The sequence below is a fragment of the Phaseolus vulgaris genome, chromosome 9, assembly GCF_051622355.1.
Source record: "Phaseolus vulgaris cultivar YP4 chromosome 9, ASM5162235v1, whole genome shotgun sequence".
NCBI lineage: Eukaryota > Viridiplantae > Streptophyta > Magnoliopsida > Fabales > Fabaceae > Phaseolus > Phaseolus vulgaris.
Genome location: NC_143506.1, coordinates 24,949,313 through 24,965,566, shown reverse-complemented (window position 1 = coordinate 24,965,566; position 16,254 = coordinate 24,949,313). Strand labels below are relative to the sequence as shown.

General features: G+C 28.6%; 1 protein-coding gene across 2 annotated transcripts; it reads right to left on the bottom strand.

Moving 5' to 3' along the window:
• Positions 1-202: 202 nt before the first annotated feature.
• On the bottom strand, positions 203-6,494 carry LOC137822824 (amino acid permease 3). Of its 2 annotated transcripts, none has more exons than XM_068627825.2 (7): positions 6,311-6,494; positions 4,404-4,519; positions 4,070-4,303; positions 3,260-3,353; positions 1,499-1,713; positions 1,047-1,183; positions 203-946 (listed from the first exon to the last, which is right to left on the bottom strand). In XM_068627825.2, exons 1-7 carry the CDS (start codon positions 6,397-6,399, stop codon positions 302-304), a joined length of 1,530 nt encoding a protein of 509 aa, XP_068483926.1. In that variant the 5' UTR covers positions 6,400-6,494; the 3' UTR covers positions 203-301. The 2 variants fall into 2 exon arrangements, with proteins under 2 accessions (XP_068483926.1, XP_068483927.1); XM_068627826.1 differs by lacking the exon at positions 6,311-6,494 and adding an exon at positions 4,709-4,867.
• Between the last annotated feature and the right edge of the window lie 9,760 nt (positions 6,495-16,254).

Here is a 16,254-nt window from a genome sequence, read left to right as displayed (position 1 = left end):
GCACAAGCTTGTTTATTTTGTGATGGTTTTGATTTCAAGGACTTTCTAAGGTTCAAGCTTGAGGTTTATGTTTATAGTCAGTTGTAGTAGGAGAGTTTCTTACAATTTTTGTATGAGTTAGGTCTAATCATGTTTAGATGTGAGGAACTTTAGTGAATTTGAAAATGTCTGGAACTTTAGCTTTATAGACGTGAAGCAAGAATGAGATTAAAATAGCATTCGTTATAAGATAGAAGATATACAAACAGGCACCACTGGTTACAACAGTTTGTAGCACTAGAAAAGAGGGGGTGGATGGGGTTTAATAATCTACATGGAAAGGTTTGTATTTCTGTAGATCAACCACGATGCTGGCAATTGAGCCAATAGCAGCTGCAACTGATACTACGAGGCAGACAAAGCTTAATATTTGCATACCTATCCATCTCTGACTCCACTTTGGGATCTTCTTTTGTTTGATACTCATCTCCACTGGGAAATAAACACTTAAAGGCCAAAACCCCAGTGCTCCAAGAAGTCCCAAAATGTCATTGAAGAATGGAATCAACATTGCTACAATAGTGGTTATGATAACAAACCCCGTTCTCCAAACTAATCTAAATGGGCTTAGATTGTAAGGGGCAAAGCCAGGAATTGGAACTTTGTATTCTTTGTCAACGTTGGGCCATCTTTTTGAAACCCATTTCTCGACAAAGGCAAATAGGGGCTGAGAATACACTTGGTATGCTCCCACAAGGTGAATTACGATAGCAGCATTAGCAATATCCACAAGCCAGTATGGGTCGTAAAAGCCAAATCCAGTGAGCAGGTTCCCAGGTGCTGTGTCCCCAAAAGCAGCGTAACCCATGAACCCACAAAGCATATAAAATGTTGTGGTTACTCCAATACTTAGCTTAGCGGCTTTTTTCATTGTCTTTGCTTCAGATGGTGGAGATTTTATAGTGTCCTGTGTAATCAAGAATAATATTACATTTAATTAGTTTCGTATAAAATTTATTTTGTTTCTCCTTACTGTTCAATCAGGGGAAGATGAAAAAAAGATGAACCTGAATTTCAATGAGGATTTGAGAATATGAGTAGGCAAAGGCTATGTCACCAAGACCTTGGAAAACTCCCCATACTTTTTGGGTCTCTGTCACAGCTCCAATCTTTATTCCTGTGAGACTGCCCTTGAAACCCGTTTCTGTTCAAGAACCAATTAAACAAGAATATCAGCATTTTTTTTTTCTGGAAAAGTAGGCTTTTGATCTTACCTTTCTTTTCCAAACTTACCTTTGATTCTTGTACTTTTAAACTGAAAAATCCAGCCTTCAAAAATTTTAAAACATGTATTTTTTTACCTTCTTTATACAGTTAGAAAACTAAATTAATATAATGTTACATTAGTTATCTTATATTTAAATTTAACATTTATCTTTATAAAATTAATAAAAGAATAAATTCACCTTTTTCATTATTTTTAACACTGCTTCTATTAAACAAATAGTAGTAATATAACCTGCAACTTTGGCAATTCCAAGAGAGAGGCCAATTATGGAATAGGCAAAGGACATGACTGCTGCAACTATGGAGAGCCACCATGTTTTATGAAAATCTGGAATTTGAGAGAATACAATTTGGATTATGCCAAAACCGATCATGAATGGGTTGCTCGAAATTTGGCATGGACCGTCTCTACCCGAGGAATGGAAACAGTTGGATTTTTTTATCGCCCTGTTAAACACATAACACTTAAATACTAAATATCGGTATAAAGATACTTAACATTTGTGCATGGAAAAAAGTAACAGTTTTATTTAAAATATTTGGATTTACATTATTTTTAAAAGTTAACCTGATAGTTAGGAGTTACTCATCCCAATACTACTCAGTCTCAAAGAAAGGAAAAAAGAAAAAGAATACAGAAGTTCTATTATTTATTAAAAAAAACTAATGACAATAGTTAGTACATATATATATATATATATATATATATATATATATTAAAGTATCTTCAGAATTGTTATACAAACAATTTTACACAATCCAAATAATTTCATTCCAATAATAAATTTTATATAACTCAAATATATTTTCTCTTAGCAACATTATTTGATATTCTCTCTTTATTGCAAAACTTAAATAAGTTTTAATTGAGCCTTTATTAAATAAATTTTTTATTAAATATTTAAAAAAAAATATTTTTTAATTAAATTATTATTGTTAAATTTAGCCGTTAATTGTGGTGAGATGTTTATTACTTTGTATTTTTATTATTTACATGTTTTTACATACAAATAAATAAATAATGACTTAATTTAAATCTCTCATAAGTTTGAATATTTTTGTTAAAAAATTGTTTTATTAAATATTTAAAAATTTAATATTTTTCAATTAAGCTTATGTTGTCCAGATTATTTGATTTTGTAGTATTAATAAACATACATCAAAAGAGACCATAAGAAAATAAGGTTATGAAATCCTAATTATCTTATTAAATGTCACTGTTTCATGTCTTTATTTATAAAATGAAACAATATTACTTTTCATAAAAATAACTAAAGTGTATTAAGAGATATAAAAGACATTATTTGCACTAGTAAATCTTGAAATGATTTATGAAAATAGTATTTTTGTAATAAAGTCTTACACAAGCATATCATTTCACTCTATTAAAATTTAAGTGATTTATACAAATAGTCTTTTTGTAATAAAGGCAAACACTCATATAGATATATGCATTTGACTCTATTCCATTGAAAGTGATCTACAGAAATAGTCTCTTTTGTAATAAAGACAAACACTCATGGACATTTGCATTTGACTCTATTCAATTTTAAGTTATTTATAAAAACCATACTTTATTAATAAACACACGTATGATTATTAATAAATTATAATTTTTTAAATACATATAATAAATTGTTTAGGAACGCAATAAACTGTTACTTAGCATTTCTAGAATTAATTTAAAATATTCAACCAAAGTAGAATTAATTGAAAACATTTGTAAAATTCTTATTTAAAGTGATTTGTAATTCAACGTTCATATTTCAAATACATTGATGACAACATGAAAATCACTAGATTCTCTGAATAGCTTTAGTTAGCATGAAGAAAATGGTCAATTTGTATATAATTTTTCTTGAAAGTGTCTATAAATTTACCTTTTATTTTGTCAAATCTGTTGAAAGTTGAATTTCAAGACGATTTGAAAATAAAGTTCATTGTTAAATTCTCTACGATTTGTGATTTGAAGATAATGTAAGTGCTGACTCACATCATGCTAATAGAAGCTGCAATTGTGTATCCTACTGCGGTGCCGTAAAGATTTGAGTACTGAATTACCCCACAAAAGGTATCATAATGCCTGCCTGCAAAGTCCACAATAACAAGTCACCTTATTTTTGTCATCTTTCATAAATCAAATTTCAAAAGTCAAATATTATTTGAACTACTACAAGTCAATAATGGCAGCACAAAGTTGTCTTTTGATTTGAAAGCGTTTGTTCTAGTTTCATGCTTGTGTCTGTATATATATAATAATAAAAAAAGGTAGTATAATATATGATGAGACAATCACGAAATTGACATAGAAAAATCTTCCTTCCACTAAAACATTTCAACAAATTCAACGAACAGACGTGTGTCTTTGAAACAGCAAGTCAACAATGCAATCAATCATGCATGCTGGTATAGTCAGAAAGGACGAGTTCTAATTAGCAAAAAACAAATATAGGTGAAACCAATTTTCAGTCAAAACTTAATGAGAAAATATGAGTAAAATAAAAGTAATATTATGGCAGAAAAATAAATAAAAATGAGTACAAGTGCTAACAATAATATATAGTGTTCAAATATCATTACTCAGTAAAGTAAAAAAATCATGTGATTCATACAAATTTTTCTCTATACTTTTTAAAAAATTGAAAAATAAAAATCTTTATAAGAATATGTTCGCAAATGCTTAATAAAGAGGGGAGTAGCAAGTACAACATGATTTGTCTTTTTTTATATACACATTTTGAAAAAAAAAAGGCATGATAACAACCATACAACTATTCATAATAAATATGTACTGTGTTGTTACCAAGAATAGTTTGAACTGCATCCATGAACGTGTAATTTCTCTTCCCAGAAATAGGATCACCACTGCGATAACAATCAGCTAGAAGAGCGGTGGTATACAGAGTAACAACACTAAAGAAGATCATAACTGCCGGCCCCACAACCCAACCCATTTGAGCCATAGCCCAAGCCAAAGACAGCACTCCTGAACCCACCACCGCTGTTATTATGTGGGAGCTTGTAGTCCAAAGGTTGCCTATCACATAATCATAATAACCAACCTATCAAAATATTATCTCATATACAAATTATCACCACAATCAACAAAGTCTAAATAAATTAAATCAAAAGGGTACCTGTTCGTTTAACATGGCCATCATCATCGTAAAATTTGGAGTCAGTTTGTGAAGAAACACCATCTATGGAGTGAGCTTCCATGCCAAGACCTTGATGATGGTGGCTGGGGTTGGTTCTGGAAGAGTATTCAACCATGTGTTATGGACCCAGAGAGAAAATAAAATATAGGATATAACAAAACTGTGAGGGTGTTACTGATAGAATTGAAGATATAGTGGTATTGTTTTGTTCATGCCAACAATCATGAAGTTGGGTTTACAATCAAAAACAACACGCGTGCCCAAAGAAAGAGGAAGGTACAAACACTATTGTGTGCACCACCACCACTTAGTAGCGATCCAAATCGACACAAATCAAATCAGTGATAGATTCGTAGTGTGTTTGCCTTCAAAATGGAGAGTATTTATAAGGTTTTAAATAATTTTTAGAAAATTCAATTACTCCCCACCATTCATTGAAAGGTGCATGTTATCAGAAGATATAATAGTTATATCCAACAAAATATAGGTAAATGTACAGTTGTCGTTCACTCTTTTCGAATTAAAAAACGTGAATTGCAACAATGGATTTGATTCTATTTGCTGGGTTTGTTTAATTTAAAAACTTACACCATTTGATGGTTATGTATTTGGTAATATAAAACAGTTTTATAAGTCAAATAATTTTTTATGTAAATCCTGAAGATATTACTAAAATAGCTATCACCGTTTCAAGGTTATTACAGCGTATTGTAAAACAACAATAAATATCTTATTTCAAAATAATTTTATGAAAACAAAATTACTTTTTTTATAAATACATTACTTTGACTTGAAATGAGGAAATAGTTGATTTGGGGATATATTAAAGAATAATATTTAATTAAAAAGTGAGAAAATGAATTATCGTGAAATTTTCAAAAATAACTAAAACAACAGATATTTACTTATGTAAAAGCATACTGAAAACATTCGAATCGGGTACTGGTTCAAATAATAGTTGAAAAAGTGTCATTTGATAAAGCTTTTAGTTTTTAAATATCTTTTAACTCAAAAGTGCTTCTGAAAGCGATTAACTGAAATCAGAACACAAAAGTAAAGGTTACTGTTGAAACTCAATTAATGAAGAGAAAGAATCAATAAATTTTGCCAGTTTCTGGTGGATTTTGAATACATTTTGGTCAATAAAACAGGATGAAAAACAAGCGACTTAAAAAGCAAGTTGATTTTCAAGTAGACTACAGAATCGACATATTCCTAAAACTTATATGTGGCCGAAACTAATCCCTTTTCCCAGTGTGTGCGGCATAATCCCATTCTTTAGCTATAATTTGCTGAATGCTTTTCAAGCTTTGAACACGATAAAATACACACATTTTGCAGCATTATCTTCTTAAAATATATTACAAAAAATAAGGGGATAAACACAGCACCGTCGATAACAAACGCATTATTCTAATTCGAAGAGAAATGAATCTTTGAATATTCTTCTAACATTGGATGGTTGTGGTTACTGGTTTTATTCGCTGTTCATGACAAGTTGTCCCAACAATTCATTTTCTCCTTCAACACTCGTTTGCCTGACAGATTTTCCCAAACAGAACACAGATTGTGGAATATTGAATCGACGCACTTGCCATCAATTTCCCAACACTAGTTTCCACAGTACAAAACACTCTGAAAAAGCTCTTGTTTGTGAACCAAACAGACCCTATCTTAAAAATTTTAGGGGTACTATGATTTATGCATTGTATTGTGTAAATAAATATTCAGATTCAGCTAAATCTGAACCGCGAACAAAAACAAAGGCATTCGTTCAAATTAAGAGCAGCGAGTAGAAACGAAAGCAGCGATGATAAAAGTAAAACGCATAAAATTGAATTGAAAAGCAGGAAAATGAAAGAGAAATCGGAAGCAGTTAACATTACTTGATTGCGGAACCAAAAGAGAGGGTTTGTTGCTGGTATTGGTGTGAGGAGTGAGTGAGAAATATTTTGGTCAAAATTTGAAGACACATGCAAACCCATAAGTGATATTTCTTATAGTTATAGCTCAACTTTGGATCCGCTTCAATTTTTGCGTGTGGGACAATGACCTCTCTGTGCCACAACCGTTTCTACTTTCTTACATACACAATACACCTTCTCTTAATTATTTTTATTAATTAATCATCAATCTTAATTAATCATACACATTTTTAATTAATCCTCATACTTGTTAGTATTGCTTAAATATGGCAGTTCTTTTGCCAATTACATTTGTTTCTAAATTTAATTGTATAAAACAAATCCATTAAAGATAATAGTAAATATTTTCATCATTATTAAAAAATGGTGTTGTATTAAATATGTACACAAAGTATATTACATACCAGACATCCATATCTAGACATAATTCTATCTATACTAACGAAATCAAAGTATCGTTTAACGATTTATGTCTGACTAATACAAGACATGTTAATCAGAAACAATATATTAAAAATTCAATTTCATTCATTAGATAAGTTGATTAAACAAATTAATATATATATTTAATAAAATTAACTATCCTCATCTCCAAATATTGAATGATATGCATTTTTTATTTTATTTAATGTTTATGTTAATGGAAATTTAACATAAAAAAATAATTTTGGATTAGTCGAAAATAAATAAATAAAACAAAAAAAAAAATGTAAAAAAAAATATAAATTGATTAAATAACTTTTTTTTTCTTTAGTTTGAATATTTTTTTTGTAATTTTAACGGTATGATCTCTCTTTCTTCCTGTTGTTGTCTTTTAAAATAAAGAATTAAGAAAATAGTGAAAAAATGGAAGAGTAAGTTTACCTATAAAATTGTACATTAATATTAAATTAAAAATACTCTATTGTACTAATAATATAAGATATATTAAATAAGAATAGAATTAGAAAAAAATTTGTGTAAAAAAAAGACGATTATAATAGAAAATTGTATAAATATTGATATTTAAATTGAAATAAAACTGGAATTACATTTAAAAATAGTATTTGAAATGAATAACTGATTAAAAATATGAAACTTTAGGCAAAAAAAAATTCAGAGGACAAAAATAGGTTTTATAAACACTTTTATTCAAATTAAGTATATGTTAAGATGAGAGGAGTGGAAAAAAAAATATTTTCAGTTTTTAATAACTTACTATTTGGTTAAAAAAAAAATGGAAACGCGTGTCAAACGTGTATGGAAGTGTCTGTGATGAATTGATTGAACTTAAAATGTGTGTGGAATGTACGATAAGATTGAAGGCAAATTTATACATAGGAATTGGCATAAAGTTGGTTCTGCATGTTACGCGTTTTCCAGAATGAAGAAATGAAAACGTGATTAATAAAGGATCTGTTTGTCAGGTACATGTGGAAATCTGTGTTCTTTTGGTTCTACTTCATTAACCTCTGTTCTTTTTTTTTTTTTCAGAAAGGTTCGTTTTTATTTTAGGAATATTAAATTACTACGATAATAGAAAGAAAAAAAAGTAGAAAGTGAGGGTCTGTTTACTTTTATTTTCCATTTTTTTAACTTATAAAACTATTTTTTTTGTTTTAAATATTTGTAAGAAACCGTGAACACAGTTTTTTCTTTTTTTTTCCTTTTATTGTACAAATAATTTAAAAGAAGATAAATATTAAAATAATATACAAATTTGTATATCAAAAGTGAAAAAATATAACGATAGACAAATCAACCTAATCTTTTATTAAATATTTCTCTATATTTAAAAATATAATTTTATTATGTAAAAATATTCATTAATCTCATCTAATTACTTAAATACTTTCGTTCATTTTTTTTAACATTACATAATTGAATAAATTGTGTTTGCAAAAAAGATTTTTGAAATGAAGAAGTCATGTTTGTAAGCATCACTTCAGATTTGATCAAAGATTTTTGAAATGAAGAAGTCATGTTTGTAAGCATCACTTCAGATTTGATCTGAATCTTTTTTCACATACAAAGTTGTGTATTGATGAATGACTTCAATTTTTTTTTTCATTTGTGTTGAAGTCATGCTACCTAACATGTTTTTTTTTTAATTACATATTTATGTTGAAGTTGTGCTTTAAAGTATTTTTAAAAATAAATTAATTTTTTTAATGAAGTTATGCTTGTTAGCATAATTTTTTATTTTTTAATTTAAGTCGTGCTTGTCAACATAATTTTTATTTTTCATTTTTTATTTTATTTTATAATTTTAATTTTTATAAATTTAGATACTGAGAGGAAAAATAGATAGATATTGATTGCAATATCATGAAAAGTAGATCGCCATATAGATACTACATTACACCTCAACAAACGTTCATACCATAGGATGATATACGTTTATTTTCTATTTTTCTACAAAATGCAATTTTTAATCACACCTATCTAGCCAATAATTTTCTAAGAGTGTGTCATGTTCCACAACCCTAAACAAGCACAAACTCAACCATAATATCAACATATTGGATCTTTTTGTAATGCTTAACAACTTTAACCACAATATGTTGATGATTTTAATTTCCAACCATCTCTAATGTTCGGATACGTGGGTAACATTCCAACCATGCTTGGTCAATCATCATCTCAACAATAAGTTCCTTTCGCATTTAACATGTTTTCATCTCAATCGAAATTTTGGTGAACTCCATCACATAATATATCTACCACTTCTTCGACCATCCCATTATCTACATACAATCCAATACCATCAATGGATTATTATTGACCAGCCATGTCTTCACAAACGTCCAATAATGCAAATGGGACGACGAAGTGGAACATGATGATAATGAAGATGAAACACCAGTTGCACCGCCATCTTAGCCATCGAACGTACATTGAACACAAAAAGAAACATAAAAGACAATGTAGAAGACCACCTTGTAGCATTGATTTTCACGTATAAATATTTGTATTGTTTTTATTAACGATATTTTCTATTTCATTCAATTAATATCATTTCAATGATAATATATAATTTAATGACATTGCTTTAAATTTTCTGAAATTGCATTTAATTATAAGTAATTTCATTAATTAATTAAACTAACTAAATTTAAAAAACTTATTTTAAATCTCTTTCATTACATTAATATTTTAAATTATCCAAAATACATTCAATTACCATATAATGAAATAATTAATTACATTATCTGTAAACATAAAAACGTTAAAAAAGATTCAAAGTTGAAGAGACAAGTAATTAACATAGGTATTACACTTTCTTAACTAACATTACCTATTATTAGTATGTGACAAGATTTTACGTAACTAACTTGACTATATATTTTTAGGTTATAAAAGGAAATAACCCATTGTTCAAGCCAAGTTATCAGCAATGATGTCAGAGTTCTATCAAGCAGTTTCATGGATAAATCAAATACCATTAGAGAAATGGACTCAAATATTTGATGGAAGCAAGAGGTAAAATACATGACAAGCAACTTAGTTGAATGCATGAAATTTATTTTACAGAGAGCACGATCATTACCAATTTTTGCTCTTTTTAAAACAACACTTGAAAGAAAAGAAATTCCTAATTTGTTGAAAGAGGAATGAAGACAAAGTGCACATTGCGAGGCAAACATCAATACATTGAGGATATCAACCTTACTCATAAAAATTGAACAGGGATTGATCATGTGTCATGTCCAATGCTATTATCGGTAGAATTCAGAGTTTGATGTGCAGGAAATAGTGACTCCCCAACTTGGTTGATGATCTATGTCATACACAGTCAAATTAAATGATTGTTCGTGTGATTGTGAGGGCATTTCAAGCTCTTTAACTCTCTTGTTCTCATGTAATTGTTGTTTGTTCTGCATGTCACTTGCAATTGCAAACATATGTTGACTCGGTTTACGAAGTCTATAAGGATTACGAAGTTCAATTTCATGCAGTTCAAAATAAAGATTATTGGTCAACATAGACGAGCCTAAACTTCATTCATGACCTTCATATGCATGGTAAATAGTCAAGAAGACCAACAACTTCTTGAATTCATAACGAAATGGGTCATCCATATCAAAATAATCTAAAAAAATGTTCTTATTATCATAATGAATGTTACCATCAGAGAAATTATCTATATAGAGAATGATATACATATTTTTACCTCTTTAATGGTAACATAATTTAGTGGCATTGGTTAAAATATTCCAAAATGCATTCAATTGACATAAATAATTTCATTAATTAATCAAACTAACTAAATATTTAACACAGTGATAAATTATCTAAAATACATTCAATTAACATAAATAAATAATTAATTATAATATTTAAATTTATAAAATTTAAAAACATAAAAAAAGATAACTCGTGCTAGAAAACACGACTTCATCCAAAAAAAAATTTAAAAAATGTTTTGAAACGCACCTTCAATATAAGTATGAAAAAATTACGTAATTGAAAAAACAAATGTATTTCGCAGCACGACTTCAACAGAAATGAAAAATAATTCAAATCGTGCATCTGTACACCACTATCTATATGAAACAAATTGATGATTAGAACAAAAGTATAAGCACAACTTATTCATTTCAAAACTGTTTTTATGAGTATGACTTGTTTAATTGTATATATTTTTAAAAAAAAGTACCCATTTCAGTAAAAATAATTGAAATTTTATTTATGTAATTTGCTTCCATAGTCCTTTTAATAATACTTAATCTAAAATATCCTACATTATTACTATTAACAAAATATATCTTTAAATGTCTCAGTTCAATTGATAGTTTGCAAAATACATTAATTTTATACGTTACTAACTGTTCCATTAATAACAGCGATAATTTAAAAAAAAATATTTAATGTTTCGTAAAAGTTTCAGGAAATAAAATAGTACATTTAAAAGATATATTTTCAATAGTTATATTTAATCTATATTTTTTTTATCAAACTTTTTGGAAATAATTATTATTTTTTAAAAAAAAACAGGTATATTATTGATTTAAATTAAGGCAATTTGGTCCTAATGTTACTTTTTTTGAACCTAAGAAGAATTGGTTTGGAGGGTGGACCTTACATGATCATCATTATTGAAGAAAAACAGAACATCATTTGCAGACACCCCCAAGCAAGATGCCATACCTTGTGAAGCTAAGAAACCAAATGTTTGGTTGGAGTGAGAGTGAGTGAGCTAAAACAAGAAACTGTGTTCTTGGGACATTCATGCATCCACCATTTCTACTTTCTTACAACATACATGTTCTCAAGAGGTTTGAGTTTGGCCATTCCCCAAAGTTTTCTTTCTCTATTCATTGCCAACAATGGCTTCTGTTGCTCTGTTATTCCATTCGTCACAACTCTTGCCTTCGTTCACGTGTTTTGTTTAAACCGCGTGAATTGTTTGTCAGACGCGGCGTTCCGCCCACCATTTTCCCTTTTTGTTTCCTTGTGTTGCACCTGACACCACCTTTTATCTCTGTTACTCTAATTGGCTTGCCAAATTAGTGTGTTATCATGTGTTCAGAGGCTCGTGTCTAACTCAACAGTCTTAAGCATGGAAGCAAGAAGCCTCCATCTCTTTTTTTAATCAAATGCAGCATAATTTGTTTAACATTTCTATGTAATGTTCCTTTTAAATACGCTCCCAAAAGAGAAAAAAAAAAACACCAATACATGAGCTCTCAAAAAATCTCACACATCCTTGAAGGAAACCATTCAGTCATAACACCACATAAACATTCCTATATTTTTTCACATCTAATAACTATAATTTATATAAAATATTAAAATAAATATATAAACATAATACAAATATGTCTACAACTCTTTCTTAAAGTGTTTTAAAATGTCTTTTTTTTTTATAAAACTTTAAATATTTACATAAAATTAAAACAAATATATAAAAGAAAATAAAATATTTTCATCATCCAACTTCTCACTGAGGAACTCTATCACCTATAACACAATCAATATGCTTTTGGTTAATTCATATAACATGTCAAGTTAATTATCTTTCAAACAACTTACTTATTCATATGAATCTCATTCGACTCTTACCACCTGAATAACTTCATCTATATGATTCCATTATCTCAAGATAGTTAGGATATCTCATTCTAGACGAATCCCTAGTCAATGCACATTCTAAACAATCTTAACATGGTATTTTCTTTCCTGAAAATACTATGTCTTGACAAAAATTCATATTTTGAACCTCAAATATCCTAAATCAAACAAATAAATCATACCAAATTTTAGAATTTCCAAAAACACACAACAATTCATTTAACAATAATAATCCAAAATAAATTATGCTAAAATAATAATAGTAAATTTTCTTTTTTAAAAAAAAAATTGGCCTGAAAAAACAATTTTTAGTGTGAGCTAAAATACACCATAGTGCACCCAAATAACAAAGTCCCTACTATAGTTGAATAATTACTTTAAATCAACATCAAACAACCAATATCCAACAACATTATCCTTTAAGTGATTCATCAAACAATTTAAATCCATTCATTTACTTATTCAAGTAAATAAAAAAATAATATAATTTTATATATGTGGTAGATGTTATAAAATTATATTATTTTTTTATTTATTTGAATAAGTAAATGAATGTATTTAATTAAGTCACCCGCACATCTAGATCTTCTAACCTAGTGTTCTATTGGAAATTTAAACTAACTTCCCTTACTTTAAATTTAGCATATATTCACTAAGAGTTCCAAATCCACCAAGAACTTAAAGGTAACTTAACCTGCACCACAGAGTCCTAATAAAAAATCTAATTATATCACTAGGACCCTGAGCTAACAGAGATTAAACATGAAGCTAAAAGGGTCACATGCAAAGCAAAGACAAAAACAACCTAATAAGTTCAAAATTTGACTCAAAGAAAAGAGCAAAAATGAACTTACTCTATTAGAGATTCTAATCGGGCAATCTTATAGTATTCACTGCTAGGAGTCTGATGACAAACTCCGATCGTCGAACTGATGAGCGAGGAAGTCAGAATCTTAGAGAGAAGGGAGAGGAAAGGAAAATGAAATTTCTAGAGAGATGGTGATTCTTTTTAAAATGAATCATGAATAATTGAAAATTTCTATTTATGTGCTCTTTTAATTTAATAATAAAATATTAATTTAATAATAAAATATTTATGTGTCATTTTAATTGTACCACTTTTACTCTAAGACTATTTTTCTTAATCCTTACCCATAGTAAAAAGGATAAATACCTTACACATAGTAAAAAGGATAAATACCTTCCGATTATATAGCATATAAATAGACTTAATGAATTTTTATCATTTTTTTGTCCCGATAAAAAAGCAATTATAAGAGGAATGAATTTATAAAACATATTAGAACTTCGGTCAAAAAATAATGTAAATAATATTATTAATATTAATAATATTAATATTAATTAAAATAATATTGGTTTTAATTATAATAATAACATTATAAATGTTACTATTATTAATATTATTGTTATTATTATTAATAATAATATTATAAATAATTATAATTATAACATAATAAAAATAATAATAATAACATAATAAACATAATTTGATCACCATCATAGTCTATGATCTGATGGTTATTAACTCTTGTATTCAAAGAAATTGAATTTTATTTCATTACTAAATCGGTTATTGTTTTAACTGTTACTATTTAAAAAAAATTGGCTGCGTTTTCTGTCATCTTTTCCCAGTCTAACCCTCATAAACTACAGTGACAATGATAATATCACACTCACGTTTCAAACAAAAACTTCTATATTTATCTATATTTAAGTTGGATATTCTTAGACTTGACTCAAACATGGCAACCTTAATTCTGGTGTTTGAGAAAGCATGAATACAAGTTAATTCCTGTGTAGAAGGGGTGTGCTTTCTGCTACACTTTCATCGCATTCTATAACTCCAAATTCAGGGAATCTCCAAAATTGTTCCTCCCCAATTTGGACAAGTGATTATTAATCAAATGTCATGAGAGAGGTCACAACATTGGAAGCACTGATATGGACAAGACACGGTTAATTGCAATACAACTAGCATACACATAATATAGAAGAGACTTAATATTAACTTGATATAAATTTAAGTATTTTTAATTAAACCTTTATTAAAAAATTATTATATTTATTAAGAATAAAGAAAATAAATAGGTGGTTTTTTTCTTGTGTAAAATATGTATATAGGTTTGTTTATTTATAAATGAGAATAATAACAAAATATAATAACAAAAATTATATATAGGCTAAACTACTACATTCAAGTGTCCTCAAATTTGTGGATATGAATCGTACTACCAAGTTTGTTATAGATATATTCAATTTTAGGTTCTTGTAAAGATTTAGTGAAATATTTGTTAGTTGATCATATGAATTAACAAACACAATTTTGATGTCCACAAACACAATTTTTTCTCGAATAAATGACAATTAGTTTTAATATGTTTGGTCATTTTATGAAAGACGACATTTGAACTAATATAAAGAGCAACTTGATTACACAATTGAGTGTAATTTAAGTGACCTCCCTAAATTGCAATTCTAAATAATTGTTTAAGCCAAATAAACTCATAACTAACTAAGGTCATAACTCTATATTCTGCTTCAACATTAGATCTTGCTACAACATTTTTTTTCTTACTCTTCCAAGAAATCAAATTATCATCAATAGAAACACAATATTCGGAAGTGAATCTTCTATCACACAAAGATCTTATCCAATCAACACTTTGTTGAACATTGGCTATTAATTCTAACACACTTGAATAACATACAAATCTAGTATGACTATTATGACCATATTATGAAACCCTGAATGACAGAGGACCTACTAAGCCAACCCAACCTTCTAGGAAGATGATCAGGAACATGATACGGTACTCAGAGCTTGGCCCGACACATCCCATTATTCCTTAGATGATCATCAGGAGAAGAACGTTTTGGCATGGACCAAAATATCAATTGTTCTTTCTTTTAGTGTCTTTTTATAAGACATGATTAAATGTAATAAATTGGACTCACATTGGCCCAAGAAAAGTAACCTAGCTTAGGCTTCTAGGAACCCTAACTAGAGGAGCATATGTGACCACACTTCCCACATTAAGCATATGCTTAAATGTGAAAAGCATGACCCTCCTAGATCCATTTTTAGTGGCACGAAATTAGGAGTAAACATGTTTAATTTGAATTTTGAATTTCCCTACACACACTAAGCACATGGCACCTCATGCTATAAATAAGTGGCCTTACCTCTTGTAATTCACACTAGATTTGAAGTAAAGAAACTTTGTTGGAATAAATCTCTAAGTAGCTATTTCCTCCGAGTCTTATCTTGAAAGAGAATGCTTCAAGTGGCGACTTCCTTCCTCACTCATCTTAGAGCTCTCCACCCCCAAGTGGTATGAATCCTTCCATCACTCCATCTCCATGAATGCTACAACCACATAAAACTTTTCATTCTCTTATCTCTTTCAATTTTCGTCATCTCTCTATCATTTTGAATGTATAATTATGTGTCCAATTATTCTTTGTGTGTGTCTTTTCTTTTTTGCTTTTTGAAGAGAACCTTCACATTTACTTAACCAATTATGTAATCAAAATTCTAATACAAGAAAAACAAAAAACTCAATGTGTGCCTTTGCTAAATCAACTCACATCACCATATAGCAAGCATTTTCCAGGAGAACCTTTAACATGCTTCAATATATGAATGACTGCATTCCAATGATCAATATATGGGGAATTAAGGAATTGATTCACCACATTAACTGCAAATGAAATATCAGGATGAGTAATAATAAGATAGTTTAATTTTCCAATTAATCTTATGTACTTCTCAGGATCTGAGAGAGACTCCCTTTGACTTGGTAGGAGTTTGACATTAGGATCCATAAATG